General features: G+C 41.3%; 3 protein-coding genes across 3 annotated transcripts; 2 read left to right on the top strand and 1 right to left on the bottom strand.

Annotated features, from left to right (window-relative positions):
- The first annotated feature begins 6549 nt into the window (after positions 1 to 6549).
- Positions 6550 to 7918, top strand: SARC_00629 (hypothetical protein). Its single transcript, XM_014305670.1, has one exon. It carries the CDS (start codon positions 6736 to 6738, stop codon positions 7609 to 7611), a length of 876 nt encoding a protein of 291 aa, XP_014161145.1. The 5' UTR covers positions 6550 to 6735; the 3' UTR covers positions 7612 to 7918.
- Positions 7919 to 11073: 3155 nt separating this feature from the next.
- On the top strand, positions 11074 to 11812 carry SARC_00628 (hypothetical protein). The gene has a single exon (XM_014305669.1). It carries the CDS (start codon positions 11143 to 11145, stop codon positions 11791 to 11793), a length of 651 nt encoding a protein of 216 aa, XP_014161144.1. The 5' UTR covers positions 11074 to 11142; the 3' UTR covers positions 11794 to 11812.
- A 247-nt stretch (positions 11813 to 12059) lies between these two features.
- On the bottom strand, positions 12060 to 24293 carry SARC_00627 (hypothetical protein). Its single transcript, XM_014305668.1, has 13 exons — positions 24166 to 24293; positions 23410 to 23542; positions 22091 to 22228; positions 21055 to 21279; positions 19622 to 19906; positions 18861 to 18977; positions 18404 to 18537; positions 17171 to 17299; positions 16160 to 16442; positions 15096 to 15266; positions 13068 to 14280; positions 12506 to 12682; positions 12060 to 12123 (listed from the first exon to the last, which is right to left on the bottom strand). The coding sequence occupies exons 1-12, from the start codon at positions 24271 to 24273 to the stop codon at positions 12541 to 12543; spliced, it is 3078 nt and encodes a 1025-aa protein (XP_014161143.1). The 5' UTR covers positions 24274 to 24293; the 3' UTR covers positions 12060 to 12123; positions 12506 to 12540.
- Positions 24294 to 24792: the final 499 nt, after the last annotated feature.

Below are 24792 nucleotides of genomic sequence, written 5' to 3'. Positions count from 1 at the left end.
TATATATATATATATATATATATATATATATATATATATATATATATATATATATATATACATAATATATATATATGTATATATTTATTATCTCTATATATACTATATTATATATATATATATATATATATATATATTATATTATGTATACGGTGTATTTGATGTATATTTATGAAATATATACAAATAGTTATATACATCACATTCAACAGATGATCAAATAAGTGGCGTAAAGCTGGAATTTTCGGAAACATGGAAGTAAACCCATAGCATTGTTCCAGCGACAGGCCCGATAACCTTGGCGCCGAACGAGAAGCTTCGAATGTAACAATAATATATTGGCTGGACGCGGAGAGGTGATTTTAAATACAGCTGGACTCGCTGCTTAACTTCCTTCTATGTACCGGAGATTTCACAATCCTTCGCACGACCGCAGTTTGGTATAGTATAATTAGCTGTTGGCAGAGTGCTCAGGCACGGTTAAGGCATTTGAAGGAAGAATATTGTAGTAACAGTGCAATAAACACCGAACAACCCTGTACTATTGCTCTTGATGCGATCTGTATTGGTGACTTGAGATTTGGTCGATCACACACTGACTCGCTACAATAGATTACTGACTTTATATTAAGTCTCACATGGATGGATGACATATTAGTTAGGTGTATACACATCAGCCCGAATAGCTTTCAAACAACTGTCTGCACAGCTTGCAATTCTTTTGCGAGCAAAAGAGATTACCGATATTGTTAGTATAAGATTTTGTTGGTACACATAGAAACAAGCAGTGAGCCTTATTCTCAGCCGACAGTAGATGTAAACTTAGGATTGTAGTAGTACTTAGGATTGTAGTAGTGTGCGTTGCCCGCATCTTCTTCTTACCCCACTAAAGGAGACCAAGTGGGCATTAACTATACAAAATATACATACAAAGTCATGCCACACACGAATACGATGGCTCGGATTTGAAGCCGTGTGTCCAGCTGAACAATATTCGGCAGCGCATCTGTCCATACTTGAAGTTTCATCAAAAGTAGCTATAAAATGCCGAAATTGTGCTATTAAAGCTCTTTAAAAATTAGTGTTGTACCTTGGATATATGTGCACAATATGAAAAGCTTTTGTGGTACTCGTGGCGACTGTAGCTCTTACAATGGTGGCCAATTTAGGTGGCTCAAATTGCAAGTGGCGGTTTAGGTGGCTCTTTCAGGTGGCATCAAGAATTCCACATAATTTTAGGGTCATAATTTTTAGTCATAAGGTATTTAGGCTTTCAAGAGTAATCGAAGTCTTCAGTCTCTCGGACTCTCGGACTCTCTCTCTCTCTCTCTCTCTCTCTCACTTTCTCTCTCTCAAGCGAGAATAGAGAGTACTTATTACTCTATAATGAAGAGTAGAGAGCTGCTTTTGCTTTTATTACTCCGTTGGGGCTCTAATGGGTTTTAGGCACACATTTAAAAAAAATAATATATATATATATATATACTGGAGTCTGGAGGTCAATTTTTTCTTCGTCTTTTGAAATTTGAAGACAGAAATAGAAAAGGGCAAACTATGATTTATCAGATATCAGTTATCACTGTATCAAACTATCAATTCCGGAGCATAGAGTGACTCTGGAGTCTGGAGTCTCGACGGCTCTGAAAGAAAAGAATACAAAACCAAAAAGCGTCAATTGGACGGAGTCCCTGGCAGCCGGCTTGTCGCCGGTCTTTGAGAAAAATTCTTTTGTCGTTTTTCTAAAAACGATATAAAAAATAGAAAAAAGAAAGACACCTGTGGGCTGTGAGGCTGTGGGCGGGGTCGTGGGCCGTGGGCCGTGAGCCCTTGAGTCCGTGACCCGCCTAAATACCACTATTTAGACAATATGTTTAAAAAAAAAACAAACATTAGCAATAGCATAGCCTTCTAAATTATACAGAAGGCTATAAAAATAGCCTTCTAAAGATTTTTAAAAATAGGCAATACAAAAAAAAAGCCTTTTGTTTTGTACATTTGTACTTCTATTTTTTTTTATAAGGTTATGAATATTGTATATTATTTATAAAGAAAAAGATATATTTTTATATAAAATTTTTATATACAATACAACAAAATTGACTACATTTGACACGAATTGACTCCAGTCTCCGAGGCTCAGACTGATGAGTCATGAGACTCATGAGTCATGACTCACTTGAGACGTTTTGAGTTGCGTGTTGAGAAATTGAGATTTGAGCAGGAAACTGAAATGTCTTATTTGTTTTTAAAGAAATACTGTAGTCAAGCTGCAAGTATACCTTTTAAAATAAAATAAAAAACATGAACAAAATGTAAACTAAAATGCCTTCCGAGTTCGGCAAAATCGGCTCATGAAAAAGATCAAAAAATTTTCTTTTCCAAGTTCCAAGGTCCAACTCCAAGCTCCTTAGTCACAGAGATTCATATAGTCTCAACTCTCACAGACTTTCTCACATTCTACCTCTGCTCTTAGGTATCAAAGTAGAGTAGAGAGAGTTGAGAGTAAACGAACACTTTTGTTTTTATTGTTAAACTGTCAATGTCAAGTTGTCAACTCAGTGACTAATACTTTAGCTTTTCTAGAAATACAATCCCTCTATAGTCTATACTCTTTAAAGTATACTATAATTTTTATTTGTGTAAATAGTAATACCATCTACCACGTGTCCATCACTCCATGTCAAAGTGCCACGTCCAGTCGACCAATGATCACCAGCTCAGCAGGGTCTCAGAGTAAATACTTGGGACAACTCCAGTGCCCATAACTCCACTGTCCACCAATGTGGGTGGGTGGATGACAGGATGTGGCTTTTTTTGTTTGTATTTTTCATAGCCTTTTGTGTTCTATTTTTCAGAGGGCCATGTATGTATTTTTGTTTTCACAAGAAACAAATACCTACTCTCTAGAGAGTAGTCCTGCCGTCCTGAACTCCTGGTCTTCTGGACTCCTGGAGACCTGGACTCTCTGTCTCTCTCTCAGTCTCTTGAGTTTCTTCAGTTTCTGGAGTCTTACTTTTTCTCGTGTGTGAGTGTGTTTTTAACCTGTTGTCACTTGTCAAGCTGTCGTCCGCTACAGGCGCCTTCAGCATATGGGCTCACGACTTCACAACTTACGAGAGTCCTCAGCTCTCCTCCAAGCCTATGCCCTATGGGCTCACGCCTCACGTAAAATAAGAGAGATAAGAGTAGAGAGGAACTTTAGGCTGTTTGTAGCCGCGTATAAAACTACTACACTCGTGTGTGGTCATTGTGGGAAGTGGGCCTACTCTCTCTAGAGTAGAGTGGCCACTCAGCTACTACCCACTGGCCACTGGCCAGTGGCCAGAGTCGCTTGTTCAAAACCTGGAGGCTGAAATTCAAGGTATCTACTGACAAATGTCAATACTGTCAAGTGTCGACTACAAAAGTAACTGAATCCCCTAACACTTTAAAATAAGTGCCCTCAGGGCTCAGGCCTCATGAGTCATGAGAGTAAAAAAAGGTTGTTTTGCTTTTTTACAACAAAACCCCGGGGATGTTTACAATTTACATATTTGAACTTTAGAACTTCTGAAGTCCTGAAAGTGAGCAGACTTAACCTCATAGCGTTTACGTTAATAGATGAAGAATCGAACGTTTAGTTCCATTTTGGGTCAAGTATATTTTAGTGGAGACAAATTCCAGGGCAAGTACGGAGTAATTATGTCCTGGTATTTTGATACTCGTTAACTAATAGCTTTAGGGTTTAGGGATTTTGTTTGGGCCAAAATCAGTATGTACATGGGAGCGTTTCAACGCAAAAAAAAACTCGATGAACGTCTAACGTTTAACGTTTAAAATCGTCTTGAGATTAGGACTCGAGTGAGTCGAGAGTCGAGACTCGAGACACGAGAGTCAAGACTCTGGACTGGAGGAATGGAGGACTGGAGCTTGGGCCTGGAGCACTGGAGCTAACCTCAACAATATGTTGTACGTACATATACAAATGTTAAAAAATAAATAAAGAAAATTGGAAATAAACTGTGATAACATCGCCTCCTTTTTTGTTTTGCTTTCTCTTTTGTTTTTGTTTTTGATTTTGTAGAAACAACAAGAACAAATAAAGAGAAAAATATAAATAAAAAGCTCTATGAGTGTTAATTTTTAATTTTTTACATACATAGCCTTCAATCTGAATTTTAGAAGGCTATGGTATTATATCGGACTGAACTTGTGAAGCGTCAATTTTGTTTAAAAGAAAAGAAAAACTATTTTTAAAAAGGCTATGGTTAATTCAATATAAATGTATATGTATTTATTTATGTATATATTTTTAATATTAGATTTTTTTTGATTGTTTATATAATTAAAAAAACAAACATAAAAGTTATGGATTGGATTTGAATTGCCCTGATTGAGATTGAATGGGTGCAGACTGCAGACCCTACGGGCGATGTACGCTACGGCTTACATTCGAAATACATACAATTACATACTGATTGCTGGCTGCTCTCATCTTACGACTTACGAGTGGCGCAAACTGTTCTAAATTCAGCGGACTGAAACAGAAAAGAAAATCAAAATGACTCAAAGTTTCGGGATTCGGGAGTATCGGAACTCGGGACTGGGTCACTCGCGGGACTCGGGACTGGGTCACTCGCGGGATTCGGGACTCGGTCACTCGGGGCCCGGCCCTTTGTCCCTACTGCTACTCTACTAGTAGCAGGGCCTCGGCCCCCGGGGCTCGGCTCTCACCTGTCGGCTAATCGGATTTGACAAGAATAGAGTTTTGTTGTTGTTGTAAAATATAATTATTATATAATCCCCCCTAAAAACTATGCCTGGCTTCGATTTCGCGCCTCGTCTCGAACTTGGCTTTTTTGTCTTTACTCTATCTGCCTACCACAACTATACATGCTATTTTTATTTGAAATACAATTTCTTTTGAGGTCCATAGCCTTCTATTTCAGAAGGCTATGTGAGGTCTTTTGACAAAGCACAAAGAAGCAAATTAACAACTCTTGCTTTTATTCCAATGATGAATAACAGGTGTTGCACAGGATGAGTAAACAGTCAATTAGCAGTGATTAGTGAATGGGCTGTGGCCCTAACCTTGCGAGTCTAAACATTTTGTGTTTAACTTTTTTTCCCCATACAAACCAGTCCTATAAAATAACAGGTATTTAGGTTCTTCTGATTACTGAACTCGCATTTGCTGAACGCATTCAAATATGCGTTTACATTCAACTTCTATTCCATACCACCATAACGTAATGAGCTTAGCCAGTGTGGCCTGTGAACAAGTTTTTAGGGGTATTATTTTAAAAAATATCAAAAAGAAAAAGTATATGTCACTATGAGACTTTAAAAAAAAAGGTATTTACATAGATAAATATGAGGCCCTGACCCCTGAGGTTTGAGGGCCGTAGGTAAATATGTAAATAACACATACATTTTTAAAAAATTATTCGTGTGTTGTTGACTTGTTGTTTTCTATTATTTTGTTTAAAACAAATATGAATAGAAAACATGTGTATGTATGACTGACTGTATGTATGTATGTATTTTCTTTAAAAGATACAACAGTTTTTTGAATTGTTTAAAAAAAAGATTTATGAATATACAGAGAATAAATTTATTTACATCACAACTGTAGTGAATACATATTTTTTAAAAACAAATGTGAAGTTGTAACATTTTTGCGTTAGTGACATTTATTTTTTGTTTTGTTTATTATTTTTATTTATTTTACAATTTTTAAAAGAATGACAAACTAAAAAATTTTAATTAAAAAGAGAGAAGTATTTTATTGTTTTTAAAAACAAAAGTAATAAATATGACTGAAATCATCACTCTCAATGGTTAATTACTCATCAATGTCTAAATACTAGTAATTACTCAATGTTGTTTGTTTAAAAAAAAAAAGGTACACAATCTTACAAGTCACAAGTCACAAGTCACAGCCGAGTACAGGTCACACGGATAACTGGACAAGTTGTTTGTGTCAACCTTCTTCGGCTGAAGTTCGTAGGGAGTAGGGACTACTAGAGAAAGAGAGAGAGAGAGAGGGTTCGTGGGGTGTAGGGTTTATAAACTCAATACTGCCCGCAGAATCCACGCGAGAGTCCTCAGAGTCTACAGGTCCACAACAGAGTCCACAACAAAGTCCACAACAGAGTCCACAGAATCCACTCGTATATAATGAGTAGTGACGTAAATATATATTTAGTTTCGATCTGGAGAAGAACAAAAGCTCGACGTCAAATTTAATAATATGAGAGATTTTTTTGTTTTGGGTTGTGCCATAGGCGATTAGGCGCCCATAGCCCTCTAAATTATACAGTTGTGTTTCTTTTTTGTTTTTTTTCTCCAAAAATTCAGATCAGAACAAAACAAAAACAAACAAAGAACAAAATTTAAAAATATAGAAAACCAACAAAATAAAAATTGTTACACTGATCATCTGATGAGACTGTGAACTTGCGAAGTGCCCAGGGGCCAGCCAGGCCTGGGGCCCAGGCCAACTGCCGAATTGTCAGAGAGCATAAAATTGCATAACGGAAAACAACCTATCCACATAATTTTACAAGAGTTGAACATCACATAGCCGGTCAGGATTTTCGTGACAGGAACTTTAAATAGGTCAACGCCGCATCCGAATTGAGCATAACTTCTATACGATAAAGTTTTCCATACGATCACTGTTCTCGCTGAATACAATTAAGCGATATTACTGACAGGCATCGTATCATCTCTTTCATATAATTGAGAAACAAAATGACATCTACACAAGCCAACACTGTCTACCGTAAGTGGCACTATGCGAAGCAAGCCGATTTTGTTTCTAAAAGCAGCACTAAGAGAAGATCCAAAGATGCAGATACAAATGCGAAGGTAGGAGCGAAGAGATCCAGGAGTGAGCCTTCATTACACTCTGTGCGTAAAATATCAATTACGAGACAGCAGATGAGTCCTAAAATGACGACCACTCTGCCTCGTGTACAACACGTACGACCTGTTGCACCCATTGGCCAAGTACAATCGAGCCTACCTATCTTACCTACACAGTCAAACTTTCTACCCTTACACACACCCAGAACCCCTTACTATGATTTCAAGCGCTGTCAGACTGCGTTTTCCGATATATTACTCAAGGGTCTGGTGCCTGATAATCTGAACCAACCAACACAAATCCTTCCTGAATTCGATTTATTACCGACGATATCAACGGATTCTCCAACTGAAAGATCAAATGCTTTTCCTGCGCTGATACCCGACTCGGATTTGGCTGTAGCTTCTACGTTGGGAAATCTGAGACTGCTTGATTCTGTACCAAAGGCGAGCGGTTTGCTAGATACACGCATGTATTCGCCTGTTTCGACTAGTCTTCCTGAGTCACCCACACAGCACCTAGCACTACTCAATCCGAACACAGGCACGAATTATACCTTAGAGCGAATGGACACACAATCTTCCATGTTATCCCGGAACTCGACGACTCCTTCTCTCAGTTCTTTTGGGTGGAGCTTCGACGCATTTGACCTGGAACTGGAACCAAGTATAGGCCAGAATCTTCTGTCGCCAGTCGGAGATTTCTCACATTTTAACGAGCTCGCTCTTTCTGATTTGGAGAGAACGTTCTCATTAGCGTGATTGACAATCCGTAATAAATTCATCTCTAAGATTCTTCAACCGTTATTGCAGGCGCAATAAGGTTCGAACAGACAACGATGTGAGCGCATCGCAGTCTAGACATTAACAACTGGAATAATGTAGTTGCGACCGGTCCCACAATAAGCACAGATTGCCACGAGGGTTCTCAGCACGATAGAGTAGTTCAAATTTGAAAGAGCATAATACAGTATTTCATACAATACAAATGATTTCTACAGTCCATGGCTCGCGTGCACATATTGTCAATCTCTCCAAGCGTCTATTAAACACATCTTGGAGTAGTTAATGATAATGACTTGTATCAAATATCAAAACTTAATGTGGATCACTTGCATCAAACATCAAAACTATAACAAGCATTTAGAAGCAATGCTACGGCCGATTTGCTTTTTATAGTCAACAAGCAGTGCTTCCTTCGTGGGGATCGCGATCAATTCGATCTATCAACAGTCTCGCGTCTGTCGTCGCATGTTGAATTTTGGTGCAATATTTTGATGTTTTAGGGTTTAGATTGTGCATGAAGTAAATATAACTTCTATTGACATTTGCCTTCAAAGGTGTTTGACAAGCTTGTCATACTATTCCTTCCGACAAGATTTTTGATATAAGGAGCACCAAACTGTTTCACCAGGCGTAAGAAGTTGCCTAGCTCAAAGCATACAAGAAGCTGCATTGTAGGTATATATCAAATTGTGCATGATTGTGGTTAGTACGACAAATTAGTGAGAACGGTGACTCATGTGTACATGAGTGACATAGCGGCATTAATTTTCGTTTGACCAAATGACCAGGAAAGAAGACACACACATAAGGGAGTGGCACAGGCATGCCATTTTCTCGCAGCGCTCTTTGTGAAGGTAGAACTAAATTCAAATTCAAAGTAGGTCGGTCGCGTAAAATTTGGTTCGGTCTAGATTCTTTCTTATTTGTATTTTTACATTTCACATCATATATATTAACTACTATTTTCATTCTTAGTGTCGTAAACTACACAATAAATATAAATATATATATATATATATTTGCTATATATATTTTTTTGCTACAGAATTTGTCTCCTGCGAGACAGTTCTTTGTTTTTTCCTACATAGTAGAACGATTTTTATATTTTGAAATGTCACATCAGTCAGGGCAGGCACAAACATTTTTTGATTGACTCACCAGATGTCATTTCCATGTGTGAGAGCTCAACTACTCAAGGTACTTTAGTTCGAGTACATAGGATCTTTATAAAAAGACTGAGCACTATGAGTGGGATAAACAAAATTTTCATCTATTTCATTGGCTGGAAATGAAACCAAATCCAAAATAGGTATATACTATATAGGCTATAGGATAAAAATGCGGTTTGTGTACTGAGTCTACACACTCCACTCTACAGTCTACAGTCTACAGTCTCTATAGTGTCTACACTTATATAAATTACGCTCGTGTTGAGTGTTGACACCACAGTTTTTTTTTTTGGTTTTAGGGTTTACTTGTGAAAACTTATTTACTCCGGTTTGAACTCGAGCCAAGTAAAAAAAAACATCGATGTCAAAACTCGTGCAATTTCAAAACTCGATTCCCCAAAAATATAATGCGCAGGGCTGAACTGCACTGCGGTGGTGGCTGGGTGCACAGCCTCAGGCCCTCAGCCCTCACGGGCAGCATTGCAGCTGCCGTTAGTGTCGTGCTGCAATGCTGGTGGGAGTGGTGGCAGCTCCGCATCCCAGTCCACAGTTTACAGTCGACAGTCCACAGTCCACAGTCCACAGTCCACAGTCCACAGTCCACAGTCCACAGTCCACAGTCCACAGTCCACAGTCCACAGTCCACAGTCCACAGTCCACAGTCCACAGTTTTACGCGGTCTCCCCCAGAAACCCGGACTTTTAAGGTCCAAGCCTCAAGTCCTCATCTGCAACAACAACTGCGGCCATATGGCAGTCTTTAGAGGGAGTCTGAGAGTGGGACTGCGGGAGTCTGGGACCGTGTGGGTGCCTGAGTGCCTTCCCGAGTCCCCTCAAGTCCTCAAGCCTTCCCCTTTAAAAATAATGGGTTCATAAAACGTTCAACTTTTATATTTTCCTACGTAAATTTATAGGGTGCATACATAGCCTTGTAACGCCATACAGCGCAAAAATGACCCTCCGTCCGTCGATAACCATTTCGGTAAGAAATAGATGTAAATCTCAAATGGAAAATTGTGCAAAACGTTAAAAACTGTAAATACATAAATCTAGTATTTTAAAAATAAAATAAAATAATGTACTGGACGCCGTGTCAGGTGTGGTCGTGTGAGAGGTAAAAATGTATTTTCTCAAATAAAAAAACTAAAGTGACTGTGTTAGACTGTCAATTATAAGAGCTTAGAATAAGTGCTTTATTGCAGTGCCTGCTCAAGGCATTTATACTAAGAATTATTTCTGTCATGACTAACTCATGAACAGGGGAAAAAAACCATATTTTGGAAAAACCCATTTATAATTTATGTTTGGTTTATGTTGTCCAATTCAAGCTCCGTGTGGTTTTACTACGCTTACATTGGACCTTCATTGGTGACCCGGTAATAGCTGTAACCTACAAAATCAGCTGATATTTTTTTTAATTTTTGTAGAGTTGAAACTTGAAGTCTATTTATAAATACCGATATTTATGCCTCTATGTATGTTTCTATCGTCTCTCTCTGGGGCGGGCTGGGGCTTCTTTGGGGTGTGTATTTGTTTTTATATATATATTTTTTATACTGAGAGTGAGAACTGAGAACAGAATTGAGAGGGTGAGACCAGGTCACCAGGCGCCAGGGTGATGTCTCACACTGATCCTTGCTGTCCTAGCTAAATAAATATACAGGGTCTGATTTTCGATTTTCGGACCGGCTTGTAGAAGTTGTAGGACTACTCAGTCTCACTCAGGAAGTCAGTACTCACTATAGAAGTCTCTCTCTACAGTAACTGTAGAGAGTGAGAGAGTAGAGCTGACACTGACAGAGAGAGAGAGAGAGTAGTAGGCCTTGCGTTCGGATTATTCCTAAAAAAACTCCAGAGCACTTGACCGGTACTTGCCGTCATTTTTTTTTAGTAGTTTTTTTCTTTTCGTTTTGCAAAATCTGCTGTGATTTTTTGAGTAGTATTTAATTATTTATGTAATTTTGTATGCCGCTATGCCTCAGGGCTCAGACCTCTTAGGAAATCTTTGAACTCCACAATCTCATTGAGTCCACTGACCAATTTCCCGGGCAGGTGCGAACCTTCTGTTTGAACTGTGAACATATTTGACGTAGAAAACTAGAAATGACTATTCTGATTCTTGGGGCCTCTGATGGGTCATATCTGATTTACCTAATATTACTTGCCAAATTCGACATTCGTATAGTTTGGATATCTCGAGCATTTCTCATTTCCAAAGCAATTTTAATTTTGGCTTGAAAAGAGTGCGAGAGGAAGCTTTATTGCTTGTGCAGAGCATACATACATATTTTACACCCGGAGAGAGTCCTCAAAACAAAAACGCGATTCAGTACAGTAAAATGCATATCTATAAACTATTGTTATCCTGCGTCGCAGTGACCACCGCTGTGGCCATGCCTTTGCGCAGCCAGAAGCCAAGTGCTATTGGAGAGGACGTTGGGAAATTCTGGCAGCATTTCGGCGAAGAGATGGTACATATGGGTGAGATGGAAGGACAACAAAGAGCGTCTACGCACACACAAGTGTTCACAGATCGACCATTGGCGACAAAGAAAACACAGGCAGTGAAAGATGTTGGCGCATACTGGGCACACATTGGAGAGGAGATGGGTCGAAAGTGGGCTGCTTTTGTTGAACGCAGGGCAATGGAAGCTGAGGAACAAGCAAGGAAAGAATTACAGGCTGTCAGAGCTGAACAAGTAGAAGCCATGAAGCGCGCGGAATATGAGCAACATCGCAAGCAGACGGCTGCGGAGAAAATGATGGCTCACGAGCGAGCAGCCGCACTCAGAAGACATCAAATGCGATTGAGGAAAGAATACATGCAGCAACAACAACAAGAACAACTGGAGGAAATTGAAACACGCGCGCAGTATGCGATGTATCGGGCAGCTGCGGCTGTGCGACACTTGGTCAATGACATGACGTGTATAATTAAAAAGATGATACATAAGTTTAGTGCTTTGCTAGTTTCTGCGTTCAATTATTAAACTTGTACTTTGAAAACGGCGGATGCGATTTTAATTTTTTTTCCATATTAGGAAGGCTCCAAGCTGGTATAGTGTTCAATCAAATCTTTTAGTCGCGTTCTTGTTGAAACATACTCTATATGTAGATTTAGAGTGTATTCAATAAATATTTATATCAAACGGAGCACAACCCAAACCTTCAGGTCTAGTAGATGGCTCGTGCAGGCAACTCACAAAGCTCTGTTGGTGACACCGAGCAGACGTGAGGTGACATTGCCGTCCCGAAACAACACCTCCGACACCTCGTAAACACCATAGATGAAAACGCTCATCGGTTCACATCAGCTTTGTCTAAGAAGTATTTGCACATTGTGTTTGAGGTCAGATCAGATCAGACGCAGATAAAATCAGATCTCATGCGAACTATGTATATTCAGGGCACTACACCCCGGCCTGATAAAGCGCTGTAAAGTATTTGTTTTTGTAGTAAGACAGTTTTGAAAAGAAGCATTCAAGGATATATATCAGTTAAGTAGACACATCTACGTATACTCACTTGGTATCAACCATTAACCATTCAGGGATATATATCGGTTCACTAGACAAAGCTGCAATTTCTTACACTCGCCATATAGTTTTGATAGCACACTGGTATGGACCGTACTGGCCGGGTATTAGACTATTTGAGAGTCGGGTATCTCAGACTTACTGGTTATAAAAACAGTCGAATTACCATTTATATCCATTTATTTCGCCTTTATGAATCAGCTAATAGTCGAGCCAGCTTCTCAGATGATATGCTGCAGTGGCATCGTTGTGGCGTATGATCTCGTCTTTGATACTCAAACTCAGCCACAGCCGTTCTAGGGCGGCGTATAAGAACGTGTTGAGGTGAAGGGGATGTCCACGCCTGGGCAGGGATAGGACAGGTGTTAGTACCGACGTCGATGAAACATGGGATGCTCTAGATTTGGAACTGAAATACAACCATAACATACTTTAAATATATAACACTGCATGAACACAAACGGAAACGCATATATAATATATAGTCCCATATATATATAACACACACACACACACACACATATATATATATATATATATATAATATACACACACACACACACATATATATATATATATATATATATATATATGTGTGTGTGTGTATATTATATATACATATATAAATTCACAAGCATACAACACTCACAATTCTACGTCTCTACACGCGGAGTACACACTCATACACAGGCATGTAGACGATTCACCCCACATTTAAACACACTCACCGCAGCCCGAAATCCCTCTCTCCGTGCGAGTCCAGGTACATCGACGGATACGGACAGCCCCGGCCCGACGCTAGGAGCAACACCATGCACTTTTTCAGCACAAAGAACACGCCCACACCCGCCCCACATCTCCTGGCGTGTGCGTTGCACTCTCCCACACCACCCACGGTGCAGCACGCACTCTTGGCGCACACATAGACCCCACACGAGAGGCATAAGGCGGGGTCTACAGGGGTCTGGTTGCACTGGGCACACTTCACATTGGTCGCGTCGTGGAAAAGATCGTTGAAGTCGGCTGGCAACGGGATCAGCTGCTTCACCCGCACCGGCAGTAGCGCGCGCTTGGGGTCCCAGAACCCGGTCCGTTCGTCTGTGCTGGTAGCTGTGGCCGAGGACGAGGGTGTGGGTGTGGATGTTGTGGTGGGCTGTGAGCGAGCGGGTGTTGCGGTGAGTCTACCAGGCTCAGGTGCAGCCCGACCCTCGCCCGTGCTGGGAGGGACTATCGTGTGAGCGAGTGCAGGTCTGCTACCGCTGCCTTGTGTCGCACACCCCAGACCGCTGGCGAGTGCTGTATAGGTCCTGTCCGGTGGAGACTGGTCTATGAACCTGTACACCATCTCTGGCGAAGCGCCTGGCCCTTGCACGGACTGAGCGTCCACGGTTGTGTCGGGAGCTTTGGGTGCCAACAGCAGCCGGTCCTTGTACACAGAGTCACACCAGCAGTCGACCAGGGGCGCGTACACGAGTCCGGTGGTGCTCTCGTGGTGTCGCTGTGTGCTGTCTGTGCTTTCGTATGTGTGGGTGGCCAGTTCGCGTTGCACACGCCTGCGTAACCCGCGGATGCCCAGATAGGCCTCTATGCTCACACACTCGCGCACCCACGCAGTGCTGGTCTCATCCAGCACGGCTGTGGACGCGCTCATCGCATCCCCATCCATGTCTACGTCGGCGTCCAATGCCGGCCCTTTGGTGTTAGCGGACAATAAAGGAGGACTCGCCCGTGTGGGGTCGATAAACACGTGGACCAGCACGGTTGTGCACTGCAGGTAGCCCAGAGACGCCTTGCGTGCGTATGCTGCTAAGTGCTGCATGTTGGTTGCCATGACAACGGCCGATGGCGTGTAGGGCTTCGTTGAGGTCAGGGGCGAGCAGCGGTGGACGCTCTCGTCTACCAGACGATACAGCCCCTCTATGCATTCACTGGATGTAGCATCTATAAATAGAACACACAAAAACCCGGTTAGAGAGTGTGTTGGATGGTGCTAGACTCTGATGAGGGGTGTAGTAGTATCTATTGATAGAACCCGCGAGAGCGAGCAGAGATGACGAAATTATAAACCAATGAATTTAGCGGCTATTTATAGATCACACGAGAGAATGGGCAGACATGGCGGGGTCGGAGACAGCCAATGGACGGAGCATCTATTTATAAATCACACGAGAGAAAGAACACAGTCGGCTAAGTGCCCGACGGGCACCAATGTATTGTGTGTGCGTGTTCCACGAAAGTCTACGTCGTTACATACGACGGAATATACACAGGCGGCACAGATAGTCCTATTCACGTGTGTGTCTCGTGTGTCGTATATACATACATACATACATACACACACACACATACACATACACACATATATATACATAAATATATAAATATATATATATACATACATACATATGTACATACATACAAACATACAAACATACATACATACATACATACATACATACATATATACATACATACATATGTACATACGTACATACATACATACACATGTACATACATATGTACATACATACACATACACACAGCCACACACACATATACATACATGCAAACAACATACACATACACACAAATATACATGTACATATAAATATACATATACACTTACATCGAAATATACATATACATATACGTATGCATATACATACACATACACAAACACATACACACAACAAACACACACACACACACACGTCCACGCAACGAAATACAATATGTACGTCATGTCCGCCACATACCATCAGATCCACTTGCGCTTACACACTCCAGGTGAGCAGTCTCCATAGCACGCTCCAGTGCGCGCGCTGCGCGACCGCCATGGTTGAAAGTGTAGTGTATGGCCACACAAGTCTGGACGCACGTGGCTAGGTACAGAACTTCTAGTAGGTGCTGTGCCGACTTCTTGGACTCTGCAGGTGGGGTTGGGGATGGGTGTGCTGTGATATTTATTTGTTAATGGGTGTGCTGTGTACGGACGCACTGGTGTGCACACAACTGGCTACGTACAGAACTTTAAGTACAGGCTTGCTTGGGTGAATGTGAGTGTGAGAGAGCGTATGTATGTGTGTGTGTGTGTATATGTGTGTGGTGTAAGCTCTAACACCTATACAGCGTCCCTCAACAGCAACAGTGATAAAGCCTGCTGTGACTAACCACGGCACGCGAACATACTGTGTGTGCACCGGATGCTCCAATAACACCCAAGGGGCTTGGGGCGAGGATACAACAGTTAACATGAGCATACACAACAGCGATGTAAGTGCAACTACCTATACATATCCAAGACTACTAGTGGTAGTAACCAATGGCATATATAGGAAAGCTACCGCATGTACCAAGCCTTACACATCCCCAAATCTTATATCGTAGACCCCCCCCCTACACAGGCTATCTCGATTTGGTATCAGATCAACATCCAAGCATTCCTATCAATTACCTACACACCGCCACATACTCATTTGGTTGGGTAGTAGGGTGTGCAAGGTCTATTAAGACATCCACGCATTCCTACCAGTTGCCTACACACAATTGGGTAGTAGGGTGTACAAGGTCTATTAAGACATCCACGCATTCCTATCAGTTACCTACACACAGCCACATACTCATTTGGTTGGTTGTAGGGTGTACAAGATCTAAAAAAACATCATCCATCTATTAAGACATCCACCGCATTCCTATCAGTTACCTACACACAGCCACAATACTCATTTGGTTGGATAGAAGGGTGTACAAGATCTAATAAAACATCCATCTATTAAGACATCCACGCATTCCTATCAGTTACCCACACACAACCACATACTCATTTGATTGGGTATTAGAGTGTACAAGGTCTGTGTCAATACACTGAAGGGATCCAGATGCAGCAATCTCCGTGCGTGCATCTGCTGTCCGTGCACACGCCCGGGGGAAGGCTCCGTTCCCATGGCAACCAGCGTGGCGATGTTGAGCACGGCTATATCTCTGAAGAGTGTGTCGACGGGTAGTTTGTGCCTCAGCAGATTCAGCACATGGCACAACCCCCGCAGACACGTCTCCTGACGTGAGGTGAGCGAAGAACTCAAAAAGTCCTCGTTAACGGTGCCCTGGTAGAACAGGCAAGAGGTCAATGGATGTGTATGATCAATGGGTGTGTTTGTGAATGTATGTCAATACGTATGGGGGAAACTGGCATGCGATTTGATGTGTAGGTATGTGTGTTTTGGTGCGAGGATCGGCATATGAGACGTGTGTGTGTAAGGTTGTGGATATGCAGGGAGAGACAAGCAAAAACATCCGCAATCGAGGTATATATATATAATAATATATAATAATATATAATAATATATATATTATATATATAAATATATATATATATTCATGACATTAATAATATATATATAATACTAACTATATATATATATATCTATATAACAATAATAATATATAACAATAATAATATATATATATATATAATAATAATAATATAATAATATATAACAATAACAATAATATATATATATATATACAGATATATGGACATATGGACATATCGGTAGATAGATGGAAAAATTAAAAATATACAGGTAGATAGATTTAGGTATAGATATATTACATATGCAAATACATAATAGAAACAGATATATATATATATGGACAGATATGGATATTCATATACACACACAGACACCCACACCCACACACGTCCATATCCACATCCACATACATGTCACACGCATGCAAGACCCATACACACACATACGTATACACATACAAATACATCGCACGCACACAAGATATATATGATATACAGACAAGAGTCAGGACGCCCTACCTCAGCAGCACTCAATGCCTCGGCCGATGCCACAGTGGTACGGATTGTGTACTGTAGCACATCCACCATGGAGTCAAATGTGCGCACGACGCGATTGACGGAGCGTTGGGTGATCTCGCGCTTCAGGCTCTGTGTTGAGTGAGTGAGTGAGTGAGTAATTGAGTGAGTAATTGAGTGAGTGAGTGATTGAGTGAGTGAGTGATTGAGTGAGTGAGTGAGTGAGTGAGAGAGAGAGAGGGTGAGGGCTAGGTTGGTAGAGAAGCTGGGTTCGTGAACGTGTTTATTTGGAGACACTGTGTGAGAGAGTTATGTTTATAGAAGCTATATGTGTGTGAGCCTAAGGCGATGAAGAAACTTGTGTGTGTGGGTGTGTGCATATGGGGAGAAACAGGCCGAATAAGAATGTTAAGAAAGTGTATAAAAGGAGAATGCAACTTAAGCTAGAGTGTGTGTAAGATGAACTTGCGACAACAGATTATGTGTATGTGTATGTGCATGTGTACGTGTATATGTATGTGTATGTGTAAGTGTATATGTGTATGTGTAAGTGTACGTGTATGTGTATATGTATGCGTACGTGTATATGTATGTGTACGTGTATATGTATATATGTACGTGTACGTGTATGCGTATGCGTATGTGCATGTGCCTGTGCATATGTATGTGCATGTGTTTGAAGCACAGATGGCATTGGATATCGCTGCTGTGCGTACGTGTACGTGTGTGTGGGGTAGTGAATGGGCCAGGATGAGTGCCGGGTGAGTGTGCGCGGGCCTTGTGTGAGAGACGGTGACACAGGGGGTGGTTAGTGTAGACTGCATGACACAGGGGGTGGTTAGTGTAGACGGCATCATATGATACGCATTAGTTGTACAGACGAGTAATGAATAGGAGCAGTTGGGGTGTTGAGACGTACCCTTGTGTATATGTACAGCCCAATATAATGGGAAAGCGAGCGAGGAAGGCATCACTGCGGTGTGTCACCCGTACCAGCGCCTAGAACAAGCCTGAAGACACACAGACTGACCCATTCAATCTTTCGACCACACACGTACAGCACACGGACGCTACATACCACACAAACTTATGCACATACCGTACACAGGAGAAACAATACCCAGGCAAACAACATGTACATATGTATATACTCGTGCAACTAACACACTCTAGTATATACCGAACAGCAGGCAAGTATTGCACGCGATGGTTATGCTTATATCGTCACGGGTGTACCTTTGAGATGCCGTCACAAGCCACCCCAAACGAGTAGAACATGTTGGGCTTGGGCAGCCACATGTTGACGAAGGCTTTCCAACTGGTGTTGTGCTCTTCCCTTTCAGACGCGTTGGGTTCTCGGACTGTCGCTGCTAAGATGATGCAAATGCGATGTGAGTGGGGCGGTATGGGTATGTGCGTGTGTATGTATATGTATAGGTATATGATGTGAGTGGGGTGGTATGGGTATGTGTATGTGATTGTCTATGTCTATGTATAGGTATATGCGCTGTCGGTTTTATGTGTATATAAGTTCATGTATCTCAATGTGTTTGTATATGTCGTTTGTATGTGTATATAAGCACATCTATCTATGTGTGTATGTACATGTATACATTTATATATACGTATACACATACATTCATACGTTTATGCATTTCCGCTTCACGTTTATACCCAATTCGCATGCACTTACCCACACGTGTTACTCTAGAGCTCGTGTTCCGCTGAGCGGCTGTGGTTGCGGTGGCTGGGTCTTCCCTTCGCACCACAAACCGGTTGTCTCGCTCTGGTGCGTTCATACCCCAGATTCCTGTGATTGCGGTTGTAGGGTTTAGAGATTGCTATAAGTGTGGAAAGGGAGATATATGCGTGGGCGAGTATTTAATAGTCAGCAGATGAGAGATCGTGCGCATTGGAAAAGCCAAGAAACGCCTGGGTGGGCGGGTAATAGATGGATCCGTACGTGTGTAGTCTGTGCTTTCAAGCGATTATACATGCTTATATATATATATATGTATATGTATATGTGTAAGTATGTAAATATGGATATACGTATACATCTATCTATGTATCTATGTATCCATTTATCCATGTATCTATGTATATATATACATAGATACATATAAAATACAAAAATAGATACATAGATACATAGATACATAGATATATAGATACATAGATAAATAGATATATAATATTATAAATAGGGATGTTTGGGCGAGGAATGTTATATACGAGATAAAATGAATGTGTATGTATCTGAAAGTCATAGTGATTACAATATACATATACCTATACATCATTGAACGCTTGCAACTTTGCATAAGCGTGATGGAGTATTATAGCCCACTAACACAAAATCCATTTCCAATTCAGAATCCCAAAATCCGAATGAAAAAGGCAAAAAAAAAAAAGGTTAAGTTGTAACATTCAAGCACCGCCTATGTAATGTACCTAGGCCGCCGAAGATGCCGGCAGCACTCGATATATTCCTGGAGAGGGGCGACGCGTCCGTGACGGCCGTAGTCCCTCCAGCCGCTGCCGAGCCACTCGTTGCCATAGCAACGGTTTTATCTGCGGCAAAATCGGTTTCCAGGAGATCGTTTCGTTTCAGAGGGTCCTGGAGGGACCGGATGAGCTTGATGAATTCATCGTCCATGAAGGCGTCGTCGTTGTCTAGGTAGATGTTGTGTTTCATATCCGCGGACACTTTGGTGTCGGCGGCCGAGTCTGCGTTGTCTGTTTTTTTTGGACAAGAAACGGATTGTACGACCATTATTATACGTACAACGTCAACCATGGAGGTAGGTATGAGATGAGTATAGTCTCATTCTGAGGTCAACTGTGGAGGTAGGTATGAGATGAGTATAGTCTCATGCTGAGGTCAACCATGGAGGTAGGTATGAGATGAGTATAGTCTCATTCCGAGGTCAACCATGGAGGTAGGTATGAGATGAGTATAGTCTCATTCTGAGGTCAACCATCGAGGTAGGTATGAGATGGATATAGTCTCATTCTGAAGGCCAGGTTACGGACCCAGAGGGGGCTTTCACAGAATAGATGGAATATGTTATATGCAAATAGAACAACACCTTGACGCAGGCATCTACATAGCAGAGCTGTCAATCTGTTCGCATGTGCATGCAGTGAGTGCACAAGGGTTTGGAAACCCTTAAAACCCTAAAATCCAGGGCAGCAGACGGTCCTGACATTCCGTAACCGAGCGCACGCAAGATGAACACGCATTCACGAAGTATATCAACAACGACAATACCATAAAGCGCATAACCACCAAGCCTTAAAGATTACATAGGAGATAAAGACCCCTACATAGAAGTAAAGACCCCTACATAGAAATAAAGACCCCTACATAGACAATAAAGACCCCTAAATAGAAAATAAAGAACCCCTACATAGAATTATTCATGAAGGATACGGAGAGGTACTCGAAATAACATCACTTGGAGATGAACAGCATGCCCCTAACTTTTACTGGCGGAAGTACACAGACACGCACATATAGACATAAGCAGAGACCCACAAGCTCGTTTTCACACCCTCATATACATCCACGAGCACATGGTTGAGAATGGTGCATTCATGGCCATTGCAACACATGGCATGGGGTTCTTATACAGCCTTAAAAAACTATGAAGGGGAACCAGACACTAAAACCCTAAACCAGACACTTAGCAGGATGGTTGATTTATATACTTACATACATATACCCACTCACTCACGCACGCACACACACACACACCACACCACACCACGCACACACACACACACACACCACACCACACACACAGAGATAGAGACAGAGACAGACTCAGACTTAGACACAGACTCAGATACACACACACACACACGTGTGAAGTATCACATACCATGCACATACGGCTGCCACACATACGGCAGGAGGGTGTTGTTCGCTTTCTTGCACAACGGGCACAAAAACTCGCCCTTGCTCGCGTCGGCTAAATGCGGAGACACGCGCGCCTCATAGAGAGACCTCGAGTTGGTGAGAGACGCTAAGTAGCGGCCGTGACAGTCATGGTGCATGGCGTGTCCACAGGAAGTGATCACACCACCACCACTCAGCAATATGGAGTCTGTGTAGGGGGGGTATGTGAATGGTGTGAGGTTGTTGTATTGTGTGTGGTTGTCGAGGTATGGACGTGTGCGGTACATGTATGTATACCTCCGCGTGATTTTTTATGTTTGTGTATTGTATATGTACACATACACATACACATACACATACAGGTACACACACACACATACAGATACAGGCACACACACACACATATATATATATATAGAGTATGTATGTATGTATGTATGTATGTATGTATGTATGTATGTATGTATGTATGTATGTATGTATGTATGAATGAATGAATGAATGTATATATGTATGTATGTATGTATGAATGTATGTATGTATATATATATGTACACATACACATACAGGTACACACACACACATACAGATACAGGCATACACACACACATATATATATATATAGTATGTATGTATGTATGTATGTATGTATGTATGTATGTATGTATGTATGTATGTATGAATGAATGTTTGTATGTATGTATGTATGTATGTATCTATGCCTCTATATAGTTGGATGTCAACAAGCGTAGATCACCCCACTGCCACGCAGGATGCACGGAATATATGTAGTGTCAGTGGAATAGCTCGTGTGTGAGTGAATAATCGCTATAGCATGATATATTTACACGTAGTAATATACATAATTATAGAGTCGGATGTACCTAAACATCTATTCGCAGATTCCTATACCTACATACGCGAGTTGGTGGTTTCCCTGGCCTGGTCGTTGGGTGTGACAACATCTACCTCTACCTATATATAGACGCATCTATTAATAGATATTTTCACACACATACCCGCATTGGTTGCCTCACCGCCCTGGTCGTTGGGTGAGAACAGCTCTTCTTGGGCTTTCATGGCCGTCTTCCATTGGGCTAGAGCAGGATCGTCACTGGCGCGTTGTCGCTCGATGTAGCCTTTCATTGTGTTGGTGTCTGTGTGGTGAGATGCAAAGAGGGACGTCAACGGAAAGCGTGTTTTTTTTTGTGTGTGCATATATATATATATATATATATATATATATGTGTGTGTGTATGTATGTATGTGTGTGTGTGTACGTGTGTGCATATATATATATATGTGTGTGTATGTGTGTGCATATATATGTGTGTGTGCATATATATATATATATATGTATGTGTGTGTGTGTGTGTGTGCACAATGACTATGTGTATGCTGTGTGTGTGTGTCAGTATTACAAATCGAAGGCGGGAGACGAGAGAGAGAGAGAGAGGAGGGGGGGGGATTTAACCGTTCAACCGGAAGAAATCGAAGAGCATATCACTGTAGCGTATGTTGGGCTCGTCCGGGTACTGAGCGATTCATATGTTGACCGTATGAAGAGGGTAAACCACCCCTTGCTAAAGTGGCAATGAAGAGGCTTAACCACCCCTTGCTAAAGTGGTTATGAAGAGGCTTAACCACCCCTTGCTAAAGTGGTTGCTACTTTGTACGCCTATAATATACTCCGCTCAATTTCTTTACTGACTACGTCCGGCGGTTTATTACTTTGTTCCAATGATCAGGCGCCACCGAGCTATCCTGGGACGAACCGACATGCGGATTTACGACCGTTGCAAACTCAAAACATGTACTACATTCCGTTTTTTCCCAATTACCAGTCCTGTAGACTGTAATCAAGGCAAAAGAAAATCCAGAAACGGCGGATACAGCACAATATACGACATTGGCCGATGTACTGAATCCTTGAGGTGTATCAAAAGGATGTTTCTCTGCCTCTTTCCGCTGCGATTTACGACATCATTCAACGTATCAAATAGATGCATATCCGCCACTTCCACATGACCCACAACATAAGCAAGACAGTTGTACTTGCAAGCCGATGACCAGAAAGTACACACTACACAAACGGCATCACAATATGCGACAAAAAGGGGGTAAACAACACTCAAAGTATGTACTATATGTTAAATGTCTATACGACCCGCACCACAATATGCGACTAAAAGAAGATAAAGCACACTCAAAGTATGTATATTTTAAATGTCTACATGACCCGCACCAGTACCGATACTACAGGACTTCCCACAACTCAATTCAATCGGAGTTTACGACGCTTAGAGATGTACCAAACATCGCATTCTATCCCACTCACCCTTGCTATTGACCGCAACCAGGCGATTGTTAATGAATCCCGACAATCGGATATTGCCGCACAGACCCATGGCCCCTTTGTACTCTTTCTCGTCCTGCTTTTCTTCTCCAATCGTGATTGCACCAGAGGTCTCCTACAGACGCGTGTATGTAGGTATGCAAATATATATTTGAATATAATACTATAACAATATAATAGTACAATAATACAATAATACAATATATATAAATATATATATATATATATATGTATGTATGTATGTATGTATGTATGTATATATATATATATATATATATATATCTATATATAGGTGTGTGTGTGCGTTTGTGTATACGATATTACTTTTACTTTTATGAATGTGTGTACAGTTCTTCATCTGCATTTTAAGGGTTTCTGGCAAGTGCATAATCGCAGATACACGCGATTCTATTCGCATCTGTACGTCACCAAATACACGATCCGCCATCGTTGCGTTTTTATCAAGGCCTAAGCAACCGCACCGCTTCACACCACACACAGGTGAATCCTATGGAGTGTGAGAGTGTGCTTGTGTAGGCCAACTGAACATACAAAGCATGCACATACCTGGCAGAGTATGCATGTCTGGTGGGTGCCACCTGAACATATAAACCATGCACATACATGGCAGAGTATGCATTTCTGGTGGGTGCCACCTGAACATATAAACCATGCATATACCTGGCAGAGTATGCATGTCTGGTGGGTGCCACCTGAACATATAAACCATGCACATACCTGGCAGAGTATGCATGTCTGGGGGGGCATGGCTGATCGTTGGCCGGATGAGGCATCCACAGCACCACTCTCCGCCTCTTCAGTCACCAGTTCCTGGTTGTTGTCCATGAACGCTGATTGTTGCGCCTGTATGTGTGTGTGAGAGAGTATAAACTAGGTTGACAACAGGGTATCAGGTTTGCTATAGGTTATTGATAATGGAGACTTACTGCTGTGTCATTGTATAGGGATGTCCGAATAAGTGTCCCATCACACAGGTCTGTGTAAGAGGCATGCACCTATTCGTAGGCCAAGCTTTCCTGGTTGTTGTCTCTGAACACTTTTGATCGCACCCACACGAAACAAGATCCCACCATGTGCCTATATGGATGAAAGCACGCGGGAATGTGCGCATCTCCTAAGCCCTTGCACACATAGCCCGAGATCGGCAGTACCTGTTTATCGACTATAAATTTTGAATGCATACATACATACATATATATATAAATATATATATATATATAAATATATATATATATATATATATATATATATATATATATATATATATATATATATATATATATATATATATATATATATATATAGTATATNTATATATATATATATATATATATATATATATAT

The sequence above is a fragment of the Sphaeroforma arctica genome (assembly GCF_001186125.1).
Source record: "Sphaeroforma arctica JP610 unplaced genomic scaffold supercont1.21, whole genome shotgun sequence".
NCBI classification, from domain to species: Eukaryota; class Ichthyosporea; order Ichthyophonida; genus Sphaeroforma; species Sphaeroforma arctica.
This window is presented reverse-complemented; position numbering and strand designations above follow the sequence as displayed.

Excerpts from the sequence above, each read along its gene's own strand:
- SARC_00629 (XM_014305670.1), top strand. The coding sequence starts at position 6,736 with ATGACATCTACACAAGCCAACACTGTCTACCGTAAGTGGCACTATGCG.
- SARC_00628 (XM_014305669.1), top strand. The coding sequence starts at position 11,143 with ATGCATATCTATAAACTATTGTTATCCTGCGTCGCAGTGACCACCGCT.
- SARC_00627 (XM_014305668.1), bottom strand. The coding sequence starts at position 24,273 with ATGGACAACAACCAGGAACTGGTGACTGAAGAGGCGGAGAGTGGTGCT. Across the intron at positions 23,543-24,165 it reads AGACATGCATACTCTGCCAG|GAGACCTCTGGTGCAATCAC; the intron begins GTATGTGCATGG and ends ACGCGTCTGTAG. Across the intron at positions 18,538-18,860 it reads CTCTAGAGTAACACGTGTGG|CAGCGACAGTCCGAGAACCC; the intron begins GTAAGTGCATGC and ends GCATCATCTTAG.